General features: G+C 52.2%; 1 protein-coding gene across 2 annotated transcripts in view; it reads right to left on the bottom strand.

Moving 5' to 3' along the window:
- Positions 1-241: 241 nt before the first annotated feature.
- The window catches only part of UFD1 (ubiquitin recognition factor in ER associated degradation 1), a 29,425-nt gene continuing 7,763 nt past the window's right edge, over positions 242-21,903 (bottom strand). Inside the window, exons 4-12 of one of the 2 annotated variants that reach the window (XM_036741407.1) lie at positions 16,316-16,437; positions 10,117-10,247; positions 9,184-9,256; positions 7,676-7,744; positions 6,213-6,278; positions 5,947-5,994; positions 3,753-3,841; positions 2,979-3,060; positions 242-919 (exon numbers count right to left, since the gene is read on the bottom strand). In XM_036741407.1, the coding sequence (XP_036597302.1) occupies positions 845-919; positions 2,979-3,060; positions 3,753-3,841; positions 5,947-5,994; positions 6,213-6,278; positions 7,676-7,744; positions 9,184-9,256; positions 10,117-10,247; positions 16,316-16,437 (755 nt within the window). In that variant the 3' untranslated portion in view covers positions 242-844. The remainder of the gene's footprint in view (positions 920-2,978; positions 3,061-3,752; positions 3,842-5,946; positions 5,995-6,212; positions 6,279-7,675; positions 7,745-9,183; positions 9,257-10,116; positions 10,248-16,315; positions 16,438-21,903) is intronic. The other variant, XM_036741408.1, reaches the window with a different exon arrangement.

The raw sequence follows: 21,903 nt of genomic DNA, 5'->3' as shown, positions 1-21,903 counted from the left end.
AAAAAGGAGTGAAAAAAGCCAAGACCCAAGTCCAGACAAACCAATATTAAATCAAGAGCAGAACTGAAGAATCTAGAATAAGGCAGTCTTCTTGTCCAACCAGCACGAATGAGACCCAGAACGTTTAAGTCAGGCCAGTAATGAAGCCACACTGACAATGCTGATGAGAACCCCAGGGGAAACCTCAGCAAACATCCGTGCCAATGTTTGGGCTCTCAAGGTTTTACAGGCAAGGAGACAGTTGCTACAGAACATGTTTATTAATGGAACACGATTTCCACTGTCAGCCTCAACAATGAAGGGTTTGCCAATTATTAGTTTCTTTCTGGGGGGGTTCGTGGCTTGGCCAAATCAAGAGAAAACACTGTGAACAAACCCTTTCCAGGGGTGACCACTGCGGTCAACGGCACAGAGCTAGTCAAATGGCATTTGTAGGCGGGGATAAAAAAGGACCAATGGAGAGAAGGTACTTGGACCCTCCAGGTGTGGGCAATGCCGTCTCTCTCTGACCACGTTAGTTGGAGAGAAAGGACCCACGGCCCAGACCGAGCCCATGGGGGCCCCCCCAAGCTGCTGGGGGCAGGTGCAGAGGGCTCGCCTGCTGCCTCGGTAACTTGGAGACAGTCCAGTCCTGCTGGTTCTTTCCCAAAAAGCACACTGCCACCAAGTCCTGAAGCTTCCTGGGCTGGGCAAGGGAGGTATTTCTTAAGAAACACTAAAGGAAACGAACGGCAGGTCATGAAGTATCCTCTGGTGACCATCTTCTGTCCCTGACAAATCCAGTAACTAAAGCCAAGAGACTGCAATAGATTATTTTATTTTCTAATTAGCCCAGGGCCCAAATTCATGGCTTTCTTCCCTTTTTGCGTAAAGACTGTCCTTCTCCTGAAAAGGCAATGAATCGGCCTCCAGTTTCCTCCTAAATGGGAAGAGAAAGGATCAATGTTGGGGTAAATCCCCCGGCTCACCCCAACAGCCTGAGGGGGCTCCCCTCAGGAAGCAGATTTGCTACATACACCTCATCTAGCTCACCCAAGGCCCTGGGAAACCCTCCATCACCCCCATCAGCCCTGAGCTAGGTGATCAGGGAAGTCTTCATGGAGGGGGCCTCGAAGGAAGAGAAAGCTTATGGGAGCTGGGGGTAAGCAGGGCCTGCAGCCCACGCCAGGTGGGAGCCAGGAGATGGCACATTTTGGGGAAAGCCTGTGTCCTGACTTGGGAAAGGGGGAGCCAGACTGCAGCAGGCCTTAACGCTGGGCAGAAGAATCTGCAGCGCATTCCTCCAGAAGGGCAGCTGCTATGGCAGGTCTCAAGGGAGACGACACACCAAGAAAGGGGCCGCCGTCCCCACCGCTGCTCATCTGACTAAAAGGATTCTCCAGTGTCTTGCTTCAGTCTCTGTTTAAAACCACGGGATGCTTCCAGGATGAGGAGCGTCAGCCTCTGCTCTGAGCATGCCAACGGCCTCCGTGCCAGCTGAGCCTCACCCGCCTCTGTCCTGGGGTCACCAGACCAGCACATGAGCCTGGCAGCCTGGCAGACATACTTTATCTACACTTCAGCCAACACTGTGACAAAGGCCCTCGGGCCTGTCTTGTGGACAAGATGGGGAGCCTTCCAATATCTGACGGGCCCACCACGGAAGAGTGATCAGAGTGCTCTGCTGGGTGCCAGAGGCCAGATGAGCAGTGGTAGAGGGTGCGACACGCTCCCTGAGAGGCAGACCCAACCTTCCTACCATTAGGTGCCTGACCCTTTCCTTTCACGAGGGAGCTTCCGACAAAGCCTGGGCAGGAGGGGAGGTCACTCGTGGGGGATGTCCTGCTCATGCATGGACTGGCTGCAATAGACAGCCTCAGAGGGCTTCCCTGCTGTTGGAATTCTGAGGCTGTGCAGCCGACAGGCTCTCTTCCTACTGGGCCACCCTGCCCCAGTGTCTGTCTGGGAGATCTTTGGTAGCCTCTGGGCCCCACGGTGCCATGGGCAGCAGAGAAGCAATGTGCCTGAAGCTTCACTCCCCCTAAATCTAAGGTGACATCATCTATCTGGTGGCATGGATCAGAACCAGGCAGGTCAGTTGTCTTCTGGTGACAATTATATCCCTCAGGTAAAGGGAAATCCCTGAACCACCCTCAGGCAGACTGTTCTCATGTCGTAATTCTAGCTTGGACTATTTCAAATGAAACCTCTTAAGCCAAGGAGGAAGGAAAATGCACCCAAATGAAGGGGTGGAGGCGCCCAGACAGGCAGTAGTGATGTCAAATCCTCCTACTGGACGCTAAGCATCCTGAGGGCAGGGATCTGTCTCAGCTAAACTTTCTGCCACCCCCAGTAACAAAAGGAACATTCAAGACACTTTTTAAAAATACTGTAGGCGATAGATTTAGAAGAGACTATTCATTCTGATGATTTACCCCACAATCTTAGTTAATTTTGTCCCTAGGCAGAGTCTAGGCCTTTCTTCCCCCGAGGTCAGCGAGCCCCAGGGCACACGGGACAGGTCCTCTGGGCTTTAGTCCCCTTCTTTCCTCTTTCTTGTGGCTATTTACAAAGTCCAGCAGGGCTGGGCTGCAACAACCTTGTGGGCAGTGGTAGAAGCTGATGTGGCCAGGCTTCAAGGCCTTGGTTTCTAGCCTCAAATGTGCCTTCTGCCTACGTCCTCAAGCCGCAGGGTGACCACACCAGCACAGCCCAGCTTGGGCAGGCCCTACCCGGCTTTGAGAAGAGCCCCAGAGACAGACAACAGCATCACTTGAGAATAGAGCCTGTTAAAGAGAGGTTTATCACTGCACGGATGCCTGCGCAGCCACCCGCACTGGGGGCAGGCCGTGAGCCTATCTCATCTGAGACTTCAGAAGGGAAGGGCTAAGGGCTGCAGGGAGAGAAGCCGTTTGGCTTTTTCTTACCCCTGGCCCTGGGTCAGACAGCTGAGAAAAATGTGCATTCGACATGAACATAACAAAACTGGGAAAACTCACCTCTTCAACTTTTTTGACCATCGGACGTGAATTTCGAATGAAAGTGATCTTACCAAGTTTAAAGTCATAATTAGGAATTCCTCTGAAGAAAGAAGGAGGAAGGAACATTAACTGAAGAAAAACAAGCCAACAATCCTCCCTGGGAGACCCAGAGAGCATGCAGTCCCCACCCCTGAGGATGGACGGGCTCTTCTGATCTGCTGGCAGGTGGAGGGTCAAGCTTGCTCTTTGGGAGCGTGGGCTCATCAGAGCCTTGGACAGAGAGGGTGGAGGTTGAGAAGCGACTTCTCTGATTCTAGATCACACTCAGTAAAGAATGATACCAAGATGGTCTGACCCTCTGTGAAATGAATTATCCTAGATCTGTGGCTAGCCAGGCTGCACAGGCTGGGCTCAGTGTATGCAGGAGACTCGGGGTGAAGTCCCAGTTCTGACACCTACTGGCTGCCCCTCCTTGGCTTAGCCACTTCATCCTTCTGAGCCTCCACATCCTCATCTGCACAATAGGGTTCCCATGCCTCCCACTTCACGGGGCGGTTGTAACAGGATACCTGGGGTGGGGCCCACGCGTTACCAAAAGACCCCACTGTTCAGATGCTGAAGCACCAGTTCAGAAGGTTGCAAAGTCAGGACTAAAACCAATTCCTGATCCAAAACCCAAGGCCAACCTTTCAAAAGAGCCAGAGGCCCAGAGAAGGCTTGAGACTCTCGAGTTTGCAGCAGGATGAGTGCCCCAGGATGCCAGGGAGGCAAGGCCTGTGCATACACACTCACCTTTTAATGTCTCCAGGCTTGATTGGGGAAGGACTGGGTTCTATGCCTTTCTTCTTCCCGTCCAATCTGTTTCCAGAGCCAGAGAAGGCCTAGGAAAGCAAAGGCTGTTAAACACTCACTGCCGACACATTCTACATCAAATACTTATTAAGCATCAACCTTAGGCCAAGCCCTGGGCTTGGTGTTGAGGACATGGAAAGGCCCCATAATGCATGGAGGTAGAGGGGGCAAGAGGACAAGCCTTCCAGGCCTGGGAGACAGTGGGAGGAACAGCCTGGAGGCTTGCTTGGCCAGTCTAGGAGTCACCAAGGCTGGAATGGTAGACTGGAGCCAGAACGGGTAGAGCTTAAACACTAGGCATTTGTATGTGGTCCTTGAGGGGACAGGGAGCCACAGGTTACAGAGCAGTGGAGAAATGTGGACAGCACCTGCATCAGGAACACCACCAGCAGCTGTATGAAGGATGAGAAATCAGAGCCTAGATGCCAGGACACCAGGCAAGGGGGGATGGGAGCCAGCCCTAGGCTGGTGGCCATGTGAACAGAGAGAAGGGGAAGTCTAGGAGCGATGTGGTGAAGGCAGAACCAGCAAGACTCGAGAGCAGCCTGGTTGTGGGAAGCTGGTGGAGCCTCCACAGGCAGAGGCTCAGAAGCAGGGGCCAGCATCTCGTCTGGCAGGGAAGGCAGACGCGGGCATGGGAGGACTATGGTCACTGAGATGACCTGGGTGACCCTCAGGACAGTGCCACATCCTGAAGCCACACCTTTCCCAGTGGAAGGTGAGAGGCAGGTCTGGCTGTCCCTGAGGGACAGTGACACAGTGGACAGAGCCCTGGGGTTCAGATCTCCGCCCCGGAAAAGTCACTTCTGTGCTCCCGGCCTCAGTTTCCTCACCTGTAAAGTGGGCACGATAAGAGCACCTGCCTCTCAGGGTTGTGAGGATAATTAATATTTGCAAGTTCTTAATAAGCCTCAAAGCACTATTTATGTGCTAATGGGGAACAACGATTTTGTGGCCGTTTAGTTGTGTTCTCAGTTGTGCGCTACTCTCTGTCACCTTGTCTGGGGTTTTCTTGGCAGAGACACTGGGGGGGTTTGCCAATTCCTTCTCCAGCTCATTTTACAGAGGAGGAAACTGAGGCACACAGGGTGAAGTGACACAGCCGGGAGGTGTCTAAAAGAGGCCAAACTGGAACTCCGGTCCTCCTGCCCCCGGGCCTGCACTCTGTACCGTGGCGCCACCCACCTAGCTGCCCAAACAATAACAGATCACCTGAACTCCAATGTTTCAGTTTTTGCTGATGGGACACGGCCCAAGGTTAAAAGCAGCTGCGTGGTGGGCAAGGCTCCAGTGGCAGACCGAGGCCCAAGGCCCCGTGTCAACTTGGGGGTGGGGCTGGTACATTGGGAGCAGGGGGGGGGAGGAGTTTCTGCCCCTCTGCCTCACAGACAAAGCCAGAAGGGCCCTGCACCTATCCCACTTCCCCAGGAGCAGGGCCCTGGCATGACGCCTTCCCGCTGTTGTTCCCACAGCTTCCCAAGCTGTGACCCATCTTTGTTCTCCCTGCTGGAGGCCTCCCTGGGCACTCACCGGGGCAGAGCATCCTGTTCACTTGGGCTCCAAGATCTCCAGAGCCCTGCAGGTCACACATCGGGTCTCTCACCTGCCTCACTTTCTCGGCTTCTGCCAAGGGCCTCTCAGGTCCCCCTCCCTCTGCTGGCTGCCCAGACCTCTGGCTTTGGCACAAGCGGCTCCCCAGCTCCATCACCCTCACTCTGTGCTTGACCAGCTGACCTAGCTCCCCCACTTTGGTCTATGCCATGCCACATTGAAGGAGCTGGGTTTTTTTCCACCCGTTTCCTGGTAACATACTGAACAAATGGTTTCACTTCCCATGCCCAAGAGGAGCTGGAGGCTGCATGGGTGCTGGGCTGACAGTCTAAGGAACTCGGGGTTCCAGAGCCAAGGTAAAAGGCAAAGCTGCTGGAGCTGGGCCCGGGTACCCAGGTGGGCCATGAGAGGATGGGTCAGGACTGAGACCCCGATCTACGAGGAACCTGGGGACACAAGACGGCCAGGAGGGACTTGAGAGGAGCTCGTTGGCCTGAGGTCTGCCTGGTGTCCTCTTGCCCACCACATGCCCCAGCATCTGCTCATTCCACTTCTTTAAAGACAAGTAGGAAACGGGACTTACCCGGAACCCGAGATCTCCAACATAGCCACTGTGGTCGGCTTCCACGTCCTGGGAGAGCAAAGGAAAACAAACAGCGATTCATTCTCTTACACCTGCAGTGCCCCCCGCCCCAAGGTCCTCCCTGGGAAATGCTCTGAGCTGGGTCACAAAAGTCCACTGGCTTAGGAAGAGTCACCAGGAACTACTGCACACCAGGGATGACACCCAGGAGTCAAGAGCAGATTTGCAAGAAGGCGCCATGGAGGCAAAGCCTGGCCCCAACTCACCACCGTCTCCTCGTGCTGAGCCTGCCGCTCTGGCTCCTTGTAGCCCAGGGGGGCATCAAAGTCGACCTGAAGATCCAAACAGGAGAGAGACTGTCCTGAGGGGCAGGGTTGAGGCCATCAGTCTGCCCCTCTTTAGAATGGGTCTTCCTGGCTCCCAGCCTCTTCCAACAGCGCCTAGTGACCCCCAGTCACAGACAACCCTGGGGAACTTCTTTCTATCAATGGAAGAGCTTCTAGGGCTAGCCCCAAGACAGACAGATGAAAGGCAGAGGATGTAATCTTTTCTGCCCAGCTTTGCTGGCTAAATTCCTACCTGGTTTTTGAAGCTGCTGCCACCTGGACCATCAAGATTTCCTGGACACCCACTCTCCCCTCTTGGTCACTAACTCATGACAACTTCCGATTCTGTATATATGCAAGCTTTATATGTGGCCCCCTGGCCTCCAACCCAACACTCAACAGGATGCTCCCTAAGGGCACAGGTGAAGTGATGGGAGGGAGACAGAGCTGATGGGGTCTGGGAAGGAGGGTGGGCAGGGAGCAGCGAGGCCACCTGGTCCCTGTGCGTTCCCTCTGTAGGGGGTGGCAGGTGGGCAGGGAGCAGTGATGCCACCTGTGCACTCCCTCTGGGAGGGCAAGTGGGCAGGGGGTGGCAGGCTGCCTGGTCCCTGTGCACTCCCTCTGGGAGGGCGGATGGGCAGGGAGTGGCAGGCCTCCTGGTCCCCAGGCACTCCCTCTGAGAGGGAGGGACCTAAGGTTTTCACACATTCCCATTAACTGCTTAGGGGGAAGCCCTTACTCCAGGCTAGAAGAGTCTGATGGCTTTCTCTCATTAAACTTATCTAGAAAGGCAAAGTGCAGGGGATTTTCACAAGGATCTGGCAGAGGCTCAGGGTCATTCAGGATGTAGTGAGCTCTCTGAACTGCCAAGGGGACCCCAGATTGGGATGTTTCTGGAAGGCTTGTTTGGAGCCAGAATTGAACCTAAAGGACAACCAAGACTAGTCCATGCCATCTGGCTAATCATAACAATTGGTCTAAGACCTGACGCTCTGAAAGCTTTCCCTCCTACGGCCTGACTGCTGCAAGGCCATTCTGCAAGAGGTGGGCCCGTGCCCCAAACATCCCAGCAGCCTTCTCCCCCTCCAGGCTGCCACCATGAAAGACAAGGGCATCTGGGCAAAGGAGTGGTTTTGCCCAAGCACTTGCTGGGTGACAGGACCTAATAGGAGCCTCACTGGTCTAGGATTTGGGGTCACACTGGGCTTCCACATGCTTCCCAATGACTCCTGCTTTCTGAGGACAAGGGAGCTAATGCCAAAGACGAAGCTCAGAAAAGACATGTGGGTTCTTTTTATGGAGCCTCCTCTTGGTTCCTGACACAGATGCCCCTTCCCCCCCACGCCCCAAAGAGCCCTTCTCCCAAACCACAGGGTAGCTCCTCCCTGGGACACGGCACTTACGTTCATGTCACATTCTATGATAGATACGGCTTTATCTGGTTTTGTCTCCATCACACGAAGCTCATAGATCTGTGTGAGAGCAAAAATATCACCAGCATGAGGATCAGAAAGCCGAAAGAAGGGCTAAGGATTCTGAGCTGGCACAGACCCCAGAGACTGGCAAATCTGACCTTTCCATTTTACAAATGGGGAAACTGAGGCTGGCAGGGGGGGGGATGACCTTCCCAAGCTCTAAGGCTCCTCCCAATCCAAATCCAGCATGTGACAGGAGGCCCACGGGGCACATGCCCACCTCTAACCAAGTTCTGATCAGTGCACTCACAGGGGCTGCTGACATTTTGGGGGGCATTCCTTGATTTAAGGGGTGCTATGGGTGCCAGCTATGTTGCTGCACCACAGGTGGAAACCCCCTGGAGAAATGTGCCCAGAATGCCCTCAGGATTTCCTTTGGCATGCAGCTATGGGGCTCCACTGGGTCCAGGTGCCAAGGATACCCAGGTGGGCCCTGGAATGTGAGGCATTTGGGGCACAAGCTCTTGCTCTCTTCCTGACACTGGCGCCAATGTTATTTCTGCTTCTCCTGGTTACCTCAGTCTCTGGAGGCTGGGAGAGGACAGAGAAATCATGGGATTATAGGAATTTAGAAGGCACCTTAGAGAACACCCAGATCAGGGTTTCTGAACCCAGGGTCCATGAACTTGGGGTTTTTTTTTATGTTTTCAAGATTTATTTTTATTGATTTTTGTTACATTTTAAGTTCCAAACCATCTTTTTCTGTCCCTTCCCACCCAGCACTAGAGGTCACCAATCTATCTCTCACACACACACACATACACACACACACACGTATGTATATATATGTGTATGTAAAACCATACTATGCATCGTTCTATTTATCAGTTCTTTCTCCTTCATAGGTCCTTTGTCGTTGATTTGAATGTTCATATTCTCAGAATAGCTAAATTATTCACAGTTACTCTTACTGTGTACAGCATCTTTTTGGTTCTTCTCATTTCACTTTTTGTTATTTCATGCAAGTCTTTCCATGTTTTTTTAAATCCACCAGCTCATCACTTCTTACAGCACAGCCCTATTCTATCACACAGTCTAGCCCCTCCCCGCCTGATGGGCAGCCCTTCCGTTTCCACGTGGCCACCACAAAGAGGGCTGCTATGAACAGTTTTGTACACATGGGTCCTCTTCCCCCTTCTCTGATCTCTTTGGAGCATGCATAGTTTAATAATGTTTAGGCCACAGGAGAGGTGCATGCAGCTTTCTAAGAGCACACCTGAGGAAATGACCACTCCAAGGGGTACTGAGCAGGTATGGTAACAGGCCAGGGTGCTGGAAGGCCACCTGATGATGAATGGAGGGGCAGTGCCTGTCCTGTGGTCAGCCAGGTGAGACTGGGCTTGAAGCAAGCAGCAGCCTCAGCATCCCTGACTGCGCTGCACCTGGGAGAACCTCCACTCGCCACTCAGCGGATGCCTCACCCACATGAGACTCACCTTTTCATTGTAGTTGATGGCAATCACATCCCCAGTAGTCAGACAGGCAAAGTTTCTCAAAGCATTTTCCAATCTGTTCAGAAACGGTGTCAAGGCAACAAGACAAGAAGTAGAAACGCCTCCTGAAAGGGACTGGAAATCCCAAGGCCCTGTTCTCAGTCCAGCCAACCAAGCCTTTCCCATTAGAAAAGGGCCAGGAACGTTTGGACTCTGAGATCACAGGAGAACTGACATGGACCTTTCTTACCTTCTCGCTCCAGGCATTAAAGCAATAGATTCAATATGAGTTACTTGGCAAAATTAAATGTAAGCAGATGGTGATGATTAAATAAACTCGAGTCTCATCCTGAAGGAGTGAGCGCTGTGGGCAGGCCCCAGAGAAGCCCAGGGAGATCAGAGAAGGGGCAGGCTGGGAGATGGCACAGGGAAAGGCAGGAGACAAGAGATGGGGGTCGTCCAGTCTGGCTGAAGCCTCGGCTTCTCAATTTCTGCAGCAGAGAGGTCTGTCTTCCGCTGAACTGAGGTACAGCCAGGTTAGGGAGTCCTCCACAGCCCCATTAGGTCATCAGTTGGAGCATCTATCAACCCACGGCCAGGCTTTCACTAACACTTAACTGTATGCTGAAACAGGCCCTTTGCGCACGGCTCCCTGTGCCCCGAGAACCAACAATGCCCTTCTGCAGCTACGTGCCCTCGTTCCTTATGCTCAGGATGGCCAGCAGCTGCAAACACTTTTCCCAGTGACTGGCCGTTTCCTGCCTCCAGAAAGAGACCCTTGAGGGTCACCACTTTTATCCTGTTATAAGGAAAAGCTCAGTGGATAGGCTGGAGGGAGGGGAGGGGATGGGAAAACAAGGTAGCAATACAAAGGAGCACCCACAACAAAAACACACAGACAGCACAGAGGGCCCCCCCCCCCTGCCCAAAGGATACACGGCCTTCGGGTTGGTGATGTCCAGGAAATCTGGACTCTGGGGCTGGAATTTGGAATAAGTGGCCACTTGCAGGTTGACACTCTCCACTTGCACCAGGCCCCCCTCTTCCAAAAGCAGGTTCTGCATCATCTACAGAAGGAAGCAGACACAGGAATGGTCCCTGAGTCCCTGCAGCCGCTGCCACACCAGGACCATCTCCCCTGACTTATTCGGGTCTACGTTCCACCCACACTTCCAGGATTCTTCCAGCTGACAGGCCATGGGCACAGAGCTGCTCTATAAAGTATCCAAGGTCTGGGGAAAAGTCCTGCCTCTGACCTCGCCAGCCATGTGACCGTGGCCAAGACACATCCCTCTCTGAGCCTAGAAGGTGCAGAGAAGGTGATGACCCTCACTGGGGAGGGAGTGCCCCCAACCAACGAATCTAGAGGCTAGTCCCTGGCCCTACACCCCTGGAGGAAGGTAACAGAGCATCCTGGAAAGGGCCCTGGATATGGAGTCAAAAGACTGGGTGTGGGTCTAATCCAGGCTCTGTTCTCCACTCCCTGAGGGAGCCTGGACAAGTCTCTCAACCAGAAACTGAGCATTCTTTCCTCATCTACAAAAGGAGAGGCCTGGATTAGGGAGGGGTGATCCCCACGGTGCCTTTCGGCTCTAAAACCTAGGATTTTAGGAAGGAGCCAGGGTAGATATAGTACCCACTGTACAGATAAGAAAACTGAGTCTTCATTAGTGAGGTTAAGTTGACTTGCTCAACATCACCCCTGGGTGACGAAAAAGGCTCCCCATCTCCAGAGAAAGAACAGATGGAGTGTGAGTGCAGCAGACTTTTTTTTTTTTTACTTAAGTATTCTTGGTTTTTTGGTCTGTATTTTCTTTTGCAACTTGGCTAATACGGAAATGTTTTGCCTAACTGCACATGTAAAGAAAGGGGGAGGGGAGGCAGGGAGGCAATACAGAACTCAAAATCTTAAAATAGAATGTAAAAAATGTTTGTTTACATGTAACTGAGGGAAAAAAAGTTAAATATAAAAAAAATCGCCCTCAGTAAATGGTGGCGCTAGAGGCCACTCAGATCTCTGGCCTCAAGGCTGGTGTTCTTTCTCACTAAACGGTTGGGCTCTCTGGTCCTACTCTACATTCGAGGGACCCAGAGGTACTGGGATCCCCAACCCTGATGGGATGTTAGCCCTGGGGATTAAGCCAAAGGTCACATGGAAACTTTGCTTCCCCTCAAGTCCTGGCTGGAACCCCAGGCCTCCTGTCTGCACAGACATCAGTGCTCGGCCACCTGCGTGAGAAGAAGGGGCCCTGGGGAAGTGCAGATGGGAGGGGCAGCAAGGCAGCAGAGGATATGACAGCAAGGGACAGCTGCGGTCACCTCGGCCCTGGAGCCAAGCTAGGTAGGGGAGTCGCTCTGTCGGGACAGAATGAGCCGAGAGGGGGAAGTCAGCAGAAGTAGGAGGAAGAGCCAGGGGGCTGAAGGTGAAGGAGCCCAGTGGGTCTGGGGCTGTGTCCGTGGGTCCTACCCTGGCCTGTCCTCTGATCACACTGATCACATTGACCATTTCCTGATTCCCACCCAAGAGAGGGTCCCTCATCAACAGGGACTGGACACAAAGCCCTCTTGGCAGAGAATGAGATGGGGGGGAGACAACCAATCAGAAGCCACCGGGCATTCCAAACCGGGGATGAATGCCTGTGTAAAGGAGGGAGGTAAAACATGTATCGGAGCATCCCAGCCAAGGAGTCTGGCCGGAAGGTGAGCACTGCTTCTAAGGATGACTGGGAGCGGGGGGGGCCAGCTCAGGGTCAGCAGCCCTGGTCTGAGGGTCCTGTCCAGTCCGGAGGCCCCAGAGGACATTGCTTCAGTTTTGTCTTTATGTTCCCAGTGCTGAGAACCATCCAGTCAGTCGACAAATATTTAATAAGCTCCTACTGTGATAACTGAACAGCCAGCTATTGCTAGAAAAACCCTGCCCCCAGCCCCTAACTAAAAAAACCCCAGTTTGCGTAAGAAAATCAGGCTTAGTTCCTGCCGTTTGGCGTTCAGTGGGTGTCCTTGACACCCCCCCCCACCCCCCCACCCCCGTGACTGTTCTGGGAGTATGGAGTATGGCCAAGGGAAGGGCCTGATGCTTAGCAATCTCTGTTTCTTTCCTGAGCGGGCTGAGAGACGACTCTATCTCGTTTCAACAGACCCAGCTGGAGCATCCCTCGGTCTGCCTATGGCCTTGAAGGATGAAAGCCTCAGCCCCAGATGTTCTTTTGAATTATGTGACTGTTCCTAGCTCTTATCTCATGAGTCATGTTGTGGGATGTATGGCAAACTGGACACAGAGATCCTGGGTTGCAATTCAGTTGACACTTAGTCAGCTGTCTGATATGTTGTATCTACAATCTATTAAGGAGTTTCCTTTGATCATGGTCATAAAAGGTACAGGCGTGCCGAGTCTGCAAAATGACATTTCAAGAGATAATTAAGCACCGAATCCTGTATTCTCTATATAAACTACCCTTTCGCTTCAAACATTGCCATTGATTTGGGAAGACCCCAATGGCCGCCAGCTAAATAAATTCTCCACTTAAAACTTATACTCTGTGGCCTGTGTCACTCACTTCTGGTATAACACTACTGCGTGCCAGGCACTGTGGTGAGCACTGGGGATACAAAGTGAGGCACGAGACAGTTCCTGTCCTCAGGGAGCTGCCATTCTCTGGGGGACACGACACGTGTGTGAGTATAGAACCTGGAAGGAGGTTCTATAGAACAAGGGAGGAGGCAGCACCTGGGCCAGAGGGCAGATAAGGATTCTGGGCCATGAAGACGAGGACAGCGTACACCACAGACACGGGGATCGGCTAATGCAGATGAAGGTGTAAGGGGATGTGCTATGTCCGGGGGGGGGGGGGGGGTGCTGAGGGGGAGAGGGGGATGGGCAGCTGGAGGAGATAAGGATGGAGAAGCACACAGGAGCCTGAGGGGAGAGGGCCTCCAGTCCACAAAGAGGAGCTGGGAGGTACTAGGGAGCCACAGAGAGTTTACAAGCAGGAGAGGACCACGGTCAGTGTCCTGCCTTGACCTTTAAAGGAACAGGAGGAGAGCGGACATGAGGTGCCCGGGACCAAGCCTTGGGGAACACCCAGTGTAAGGGAACTGTCTCATGGACGAGGAGACGGAGCAGTTAGCCAGGGAGAAGGATGACCAAAACCAGCAGAGGGAGGCAGCCAGGAGTGAGGTGGTCACCAGTATAATGTTTCGTTCTGTCCTCCCCACAGCTCTGAGGCGCAGGTGCTTCTACAGATGAGGAAACCAAGGCAGAAAACAGGCCAAAGACTTGCCCAGGGTCACACGGCCAGTGTCTGTGGCAGGATTTGACCTCAGCTCCCCCTGACTCCAGGTCTAGCACTATCCACTCTACCACCAAACTGCCAGGTGGAAGCCAGGAAGAGGAATGGAAAAAGGCCCAAAGGGAGGCCAGAGTGCGGTGGGGAGTTGGGGATGACACAGAAGCAGTGAATGGAGAGGGGAGAAGACGGAAGATGCTGCCTGGGCTGGGCTGGCAGATGAGGAGCAGGACCAGGGCCCGGGGGCGACCTAGGCCTCTGCCTGGGAGACGGGGGTCAAGGAGAAATGACTGGTGAAGGCTGAGGGCCTGGACTGGCAGGGAGTCAGAGCCCCGAGGTGGGGAAGGCCAAACCCGAGCCCGGAGGGAGAGCTACTGGAGGCCCCTCCTGCTGCCCACTGGAAGGCAGGGCGGGCTGGGGATGCATGGCCAACATCTTGGTCACAAACTGAGGCTCTCTCCTGCTGCTCAGGGCTGCCCTAGGTGCTTCATTATTGCCTGAAGGACCCCAAAGTTTCCAAAGCCCTTCCCTCAGCATGAGCTAAGAGCAGAGGCCTGGGAGTCAGAAGACCTGGGTTCAAGTTTTGGCTCTGACCCTTCCTAGCTGTGTGACCTTATGTGTTTACTGCCTCTGCGTTGGCTCCCTGTTAGAAATGGCCAAAGGGTCTTTGGAACTGGAGCTGGCAAGCAGGAAGCTCTGAATGCAGGCTCCAGGGCTGGGGGGTGATGAAGTGGTCCCAATGCCTGCCCAGCTCCAGCCGGGTGTCCCACCCATATGAGAGGCAAGTGTGCGTCGGGAGTCTGCAGGGGAAACTCGAGCAGGCCCTGCACAGGGGGTGGTCCGGGCATTCTCAGGCCCACTTTAGGGATGGAAAAGCCAGCTCAGAAGTCCCTCAGGTCTGGAATCTGAGGCTCTTCCCCTCGGCCTGGCATTGTCTACAGCCCACGGGCCAGAGGTGGCCCAAGGCCAAGAGCCAGACAGTCTGACCACAGGGACTTCCTTAAGCAAATGCCCTTTTACTCTGGAGCTCGACTAGATTTCAAAGGTTGCTTGGTCCAACCCTTCACTTGACAGAAAAGGAAACTGAGGCTCAGTGAGGTGGAATGACTCGCCCACAGGGCTCTGTGGCACATGTAGGATTAAAACTCAGTCAGTTAGGCAGGAAATGTGGGGCCCTTGACGGGGCTCCTGGTTTGGGGCGGGACAGATATCTGAGGGGGGAGGACACAGACAGATCAGGGGAAGACACAGACGTCTTGGGGGGGACATGGACACCTGGAGGGAAGAAGGATGTCTGGGGGAGGACACAGACAGATGGGGGGGAGGACAGACAGATTGGGAGGCGGGAGGACACAGACGGATCAGCTGGAGATGAGTGGTACGGGGAGGTGTGAGCACTAAGTGTCACCAGGAAAGGCTTCATGAAGAAGGTAGGGTTTGGGAGGGGGCCTGAAGGGGCAGAGATGAGGAGGGAGAGCATTCTAGGCAGGGCAGACAGCCAGGATAAATGGGAGGCCGGCCTCAGAATGAGCCTTGTCCCTTTAAATCTCAGTTTCTGGCTGTGTCACTTTTCCTCTGCCAGCCTCAGTTTTCTCATCTCTAAAATGAGGATAATGACCCCACCAACTTCCCAGGGTCCTTGTGAGGATCAAATGACGTTAATGTGCAAAGCGCTTAGCACAGGGCTGGGCACTGGGAGGCGCTGTGTAGGTGCTTAATGCCACTTCTGTTATTCCCTGACCTGTGTTTTCAGCCCACTTTCTGGAGGTTGTGCAGGCAGACAGCCAAGTATTGACACTGGGCTCAGAATGTGGCATCAAGAAGACCGACAATGACTTATTTAAAGCCTCACAGGTACATGTGATCTCATCAGTAGAGATGCTCCCTCTGCTGGTACGAAACTCTGCCCTGCAGGCCTCTGGGATGGCCCTGGGATGTGCGACAGTGTCTCCCACATTAGTGAGGTTGGTCGGGCCCCCATGGGGACAAAAATTGAACTAGGGTTCAACCAACCTCTGCCTGAAGATTTCCAGTGAGGGGCGGCCCCCTCTCCACTGAGTAGGCCCCCAGGATAAGGGACAGGTTCAGATAACGGGAAGGTGGTTTTCTAGGCATCAAGCCTGCATCTGACTGCACTGCTCCCGTTCTGTTCTGAAGCCAAGCAGATTGTAGCTCACCCATGACAGACCGTCAAACATTTAGAGACACCCACCATACGTACTTCTATAAAGGCTTCTCGTCTGCCCACTCCCCAGCCCCAGTTCCTTCAGATGGTGCTCTGATGGCCCACCCTCAAGGCCCTGGATCCCCTGGCCACCTGCCTTTGGCTGCTCTCCAGAGGGGCCTGGCCAGGCCCAGGGAGGCTCTCCGTGCATGCTGACATGGTCCCATGACTGATGATTCACGCTGAGCTGCGGCTCAGAACTGCCCTGCCCCCTGGGCCTCCCCAGGGATGTTTAGTTAGGCCACTGACTTTCCAGTGATTCCCCTTGTGTTAGTGAAGTAGATTCGGCCTCACAAGATCTTTCTATTCAACTAGAACCCCTTCTGGCCCAGGTAACTCCTTCAAGGTGAGTCCTGCTTCTGAGATTTGCCTAGATCTTTAAGAATTCTGGCTGCCCCCTCTTAGCTCTGGGCCATCTGCAAATGGGAAAGGATTTCACCCCTGGCTTTATCCAAGTCCTTAGCTGACTGACAGGCCATCCATCCACGACCGGGCCCACAAGGCCAGCAGCCCACGACACAGCCTTTGAGAAACCCCAGGGTCACCTGCTACGGACACCATCTGCCGGCCATGGACCCAGTGCATTGTGGGTCACTTTGGGCAGGGCTAGCCTTGAATTACTCACCCAGTGGGGAAGATAACAAATACCCTCGTCTGCCACGAACTCCAACACGCCACAGTGGGTCATCCTGTCGGAGTTTTTATTGGTCAGCTTGAACAACATTGGATAGGTGATATTAAGTCGACCTAGAGGAAAAGAAGGTTGTGTAAGACACAGATCCTGTGGGTGCCAGAGGGGCTGGTGTCTGTTATGGAGAACAGCCAAAGTCACCACCATAATCTCCCATGGGAAATGTCCTCGGTCAGTCCCCTTAACCTCATCTCTGCTCATTTTAATTTCTATTTCTATGTATTGGGAAACAGGAGAGAGAAACAGGCCCCTCCCAAGACAAGTCACTACACCCTCACTCCTGGCCGCCACATCTCTCATCCCTAGGTGCAAGCCAGGCCCAAGCGTCCAAGGGCTGGCCAGAAGTGGATCGTTCTGGAGTTTTGGGCAGCCTCAGAAGGTAGCTGCAGGGCCCCCAGACTCACACTTGGGCTGAGGGGCCTCCAGCCTCCAGCTCGGGTCTCCTCTTCCCCAGCTGCTTGCCAAGGTTTAAAGCAATGAGATGACCACATGCTGCCACTCCTGGTTTACAGAGCGAGCCATTTTGGGTGATGTGTTTGTGTTCTGTGCAGGCCTGGGGAGGGGGTGGGGGGGTGGTCTGAGGGAGAAACTGGTAAAGGAGCAAGTCACAGGAGGATCAAGAGTCTGAGGGCCTGGGTTCAAATCTGGCTCCACTACTTACTACTGTCAGACAAGTCATTTCCCTCTCCGGGCTGAGGGTTCCTCATCTGTAAAATGTGGGGTCAGGACCTGGTGATCTCCAAGGCTGCCTCTGGCTCTAGATGTACAAGCTCCCCAAAGGGGCTGGGCTGCCCAGGAGGCTCCCCCCACCACTGACACACAGCTGGCCAGAGAAGTGCTCTAAGACCAAAAAAAGCAGGAATCACCAAGGTAGCCATCTCGGCCCCTAGCTTCTCAAAGCACCTTCGAGTTCCTTAGTGACCTCCGTCATTCCTCCAGCACTGAGGATGGTGGGGGTCGTTCTCTGCCAGAGACACTAAGGCAAAGACCAGCACCCCAGAGTCAGTGCAGAGACCCTGCGCCTGAGACCACTATCTCCTGACATCCTGGCCACTGCTGGGGAGGCCTGTGACTGCTAGACTTGGAGGCAGCTGAGATATCTGGCTTCCACGCCATTGTGGACCCCTGGGGGGGGGGGGCACTAACTACTGCTCTGGGCCTGCTTCCTCATTCTGTAAGATGGGGACTATCTCATGGGCAGCAGGTTGTCCTGGGAGGGGCTGGGATGATCAGGGCACATGGCTTCACTCCACCTGGGTCCCATCTACCCAACCTGGGTGACGTCCCCAGGGCTCTCGAGGTGGAGGTGGAGCTGGTGCCCTGGCACAGGCTGATGAAGCTGGAGCAACTCCCAGAAGAAGCCAGTGATGAGGCTGGGCCCATTATGTGAGGCCTGGCCCACTGAAGTGGGGAGTGGCCTATTGCTGGAGGGTCAGGCACCCCAGAAGACTTTTTAGCCATAGTGGTTCTTTACTCTCACAGACCATCTGCTGTGGTATAGAAGGGCAGCAACCTTCATGGGGGGAGTGAACAGCCAGCCCGTTAACAGCTTCGCTCCTCCAAGTATCACCAAGTCCTGCTTCCTGGGGGATGGTGTACAAAGGCAGTCTGTAGCTCCCTGCTCTCCGGCCATCTATCTCACAGCCTTGCCCATCTTAGCTTTCCTCACCAGCCTGGACCCAGGATCCCCTAATCCAATCAGCACACTGCTGTTCCTGGATGGGGGGTGCCAATCTGCTGTCCTATGGCCCCACTTCCCATGACACACTTAAGAGTGCCCCTTCCCCTGTCACCTCTAGTCTAGAGACAGACTTTGCTGTGGGTAGACATGAGGATGAGGCATGTACTAAGAGCTCAACTGCTTGTTTACTCACTCATTCACTTCTTTGTTCCTTCCTTCCTTCCTTCCTTCCTGCTAGAGGCCAGGATTCTATCTGAGTCAATTCTGTAATTCTGCTCTAGCCAGAGCCCATTAGTGACATGGTTCCCTGGTTGACTGGGGGCAGCATGCACCAGGTGGATTTCTTTACCACTTCTCTAATTTATACCAAATCTTTCGACCAGTTTCTTTTGCAATTACATGTACGCCTCCTAAGATGGAGTTAGCACAGCCCCTGCTATACTCTGTCAAAAAGAAACACCAAAACATCACTGCCTTGGGAAAGGAAGAAGACAGAGCTCTGGCTACACTAAGGCAGCAAGCCCTCTCCTGCCTCTGCCCACACCCCGAAATAAGTGGCCTCCCCTCCCCCATGCCTTTGTTCAGCTCCAGCACTCCGACCCCTTCAGCAACCAGAGGACACCCTGTCCATCTCTCCTTCTCTGAACTCATGAAGTGTGGGCGCCACAACTCGGTGCTGGCTCTCCTTCTGTTGCAGGACTGTCTGTCCTATTTTCCTGACGAGACAGGGCAAGGAACAGCTGTGAAAGGCCAAGACTTAAGGGCCAAGACCCTGCCCCCATGTTTTCCTGACATCCAGGCCACTGCTGGGGAGGCCCACGACTGTTAGCTTTGGCAGCAGCCAGGATATCTGGCTTCCACACCTGTTGTGGTCACAGAGATTTCCCATTTCCATATCACCTGTCCTGAACCACACCTGTCTGAGCAGAAGACTGTTTTAACTTTTTAGACTATAATACCAGACAAGAGATCAGAGAATGGTTGGTTAAAGAATTAAACCAAGAAAACCAACCAAATGAAAGAGACATAACAGAACCATATGCCAAAAAAAATCAAGACAGGAAAAACCAAAAAAGAACAAACCATGACACCAACCATCTGCACTCTATATCACAAAGAACTGTGTCAATAGAAAATCGGATGATTGATCAGCTAGAGAGTTACATCCAACAAAGAGCAAACCCTGGAGGAGAAGTCATAAAAACCATAATGGAAATGGTACTACTTAGATTATCGAATACATGACTTCATATGAACTGATGGCAGAAAAAGCATGCATTACCCCCCGGAACTTAGAAAATACAAGACTCTTCAAAACATTGAAACTCAACAACTACAACCCAATTAAAGTGAAACACGAAATCATGTGTGTACTAAACAAACAACTAGGAAAAAGATACAATACTACTTCAAGGTCCAAGTCCGATAGCTCAAAAAATATGTGAGTTAGTTGGTAATGTAGGTTGCTACAATCCATCCAATGTAAACTTTCCTTTCAATGGTTGCTGCAACAAAAACATAATATGGACAGAAGAGGCAGGAGACTTAGGACAACAAGTAAGCCAATTTAAAGCTATAACGTCAGGACAAATGGAAAAGGCAGCAAGTCAATTGAACCAACTCCAGTTATAATGACATCTAACGAGGACATAACTCTTGTGAGAACTGGCTGTGAAATAAAACCAGAGCATATTGAGCCTAAGAAACATAGGTGTGTCAATGTAAGACTCACAAAAACACCAGATGGTCGGTTTGGTATCACTGAAGACCATGAAATACCTAACACCTTCAAAACACTAGAACATCTTGCCTGCTATCCAACAACAGCATGATATGTTGAGCCTTGGAACGATGTGCTGTAATGGGCGGAGAACTGGGAGGAGCGATCAACTATAAATACAGACCCAACACACCAGAAATTGCCACAGAAGCAGAAAAAGGATGGGAACTCAGCAGCAGCAGCAGGAGCACTGATGCCTGGTCAAGAAGATCCCAAGACAGCATCAAAACAGGAGTGGATTCCACTACAGAAACTTCAACCAACTCGGGTAACAGCTCAACAAGCATGGAACCAACCAAGCCAGAAGACCTGGGAGAAGGAACCAGTCTGCCTCAACAGACTCAGAACTTCACATGGGACTCTGATGAATGGTGGCTCAACCAAGAAATGGAGCTAAATGCTGAACACCAACAGATCCAGACAAGGTAAGCCACTAAGCTGTATTTCTAACACAAACCAACAAACTATAGCAAACACACAACTAATGAAATGTAACTCTCTGGCTTACAGGTTACACACCACCTGGATACAAATACCCTGGACCTGGGAATACTCTTGACCAGGGACAACCAACCAACCCAAGTGATAAAGCTGCCAAAGAACACTACGAACATTATCATCTCATACAACAGCTGGGACGTAAAACCCTTACTGCTACTTTGACGAAGCTGACTCTGGATTTACCCAACAAACTGACCAAGCATCTGACTGGGGAGGGTGGCTTGGCAACAAAGCCTTCAAAATAAAAAGAACAGTCATGCCAGAACTGGCTGCTCCAGCAAAAAAACCAAGAAGCCAGCCAACCGTAAGTAAAAAAGACTAGCACCGAAACACATTTTGTTAACCTTGCAAAAAAACGCAAAGCTAAAGAAAACATGTCAAACTCAGCAGAACCAACGGAAGATGAAGTCACAGAACGAGCAGGAGAACCAACTAAACCAGGGATAGCAGGAGGTGCTGGAGGTGTAGGAAAATCAACGGGAAGCTCTAACAACACAACAGAAGGGAAATCTGAAGGAGAATACGTAGCCATAACATGCAATGCCTCAAGACTTATTATCTTAACAGAGGCAGAAAACCAAGAATACACATTACAAGGAACCAAACCGAAAACCACAGCAGGAACAGGACCTGACTCATGGAAAGACAGTAGCCACGCTGAAATACTAACACCATGGTCTGGGACAGCAAGGCCTGGGGAGTGTGACTAAGTCCAGCAGACTTCGCACACATGGTGTGGATCTGCAAAAACATTGAACTAACAGACCTAGAACAAGAAATATTTAATATAAGAGCAAAAACTGAAACAGCAACCACAGCACCACAAACACAATATACAAATGATCTAACAGCAACCATGTTAATCGCTGAAGACTCTAACAACATATTCCCACGGGCCCGTGAAGGAACTCTACTAAGCACATTAGGATACAAACCGTGGCAAACCAACCAACTAGGACAATTGGTCTATCACTTCGATAGCTTTAATGATTTCAATAACACCACTGCTACAGTAGGATACACAGGTAAAATAGAAACACCAGGCTACGGAAACATGCTCCTAACATTTGAAAATGCTATACCAATAGAAATGCTAACAACAGGAGATAGTTGGTATTCAGGAAAACACAAATTCAAAGCAAACGTTGTCAATCTCAGAAAAAATATTCAAGACAACAGGAAACTTGGTAGGGCACCCAGAATCACAGCCAGAATTACAATGGAAGCACGCAAGCAGAAGTTATAGAAGGAACCAAAAACTGGGGCCTCAGAGCTGGGAGACCAGACACAGTATACTCAGAAGCGATCGGAAAAAGACAGCACCGAGTTGGACGCTTATTTCCAGAATACATCTTTGAAACAGGAAAAGGAGGACCAGCTATTTCAGCTGGACCAACAGGTGTTCAAGAAGTCTGGGTAAACAAAAAAGTAGAAAATAAGCAGGTAGGAGATGATAACGGATCCTACAGAATCATCTATGACTACGCACATGGGGCAAAAGATCCAGGAAACGAAGTCAACGCATCAGGAAAAAGAATGGAGACTGGATGGTGGATGCAA

This window comes from Trichosurus vulpecula, chromosome 1 (assembly GCF_011100635.1).
Source record: "Trichosurus vulpecula isolate mTriVul1 chromosome 1, mTriVul1.pri, whole genome shotgun sequence".
Taxonomy (NCBI): domain Eukaryota; kingdom Metazoa; phylum Chordata; class Mammalia; order Diprotodontia; family Phalangeridae; genus Trichosurus; species Trichosurus vulpecula.
This window is presented reverse-complemented; position numbering and strand designations above follow the sequence as displayed.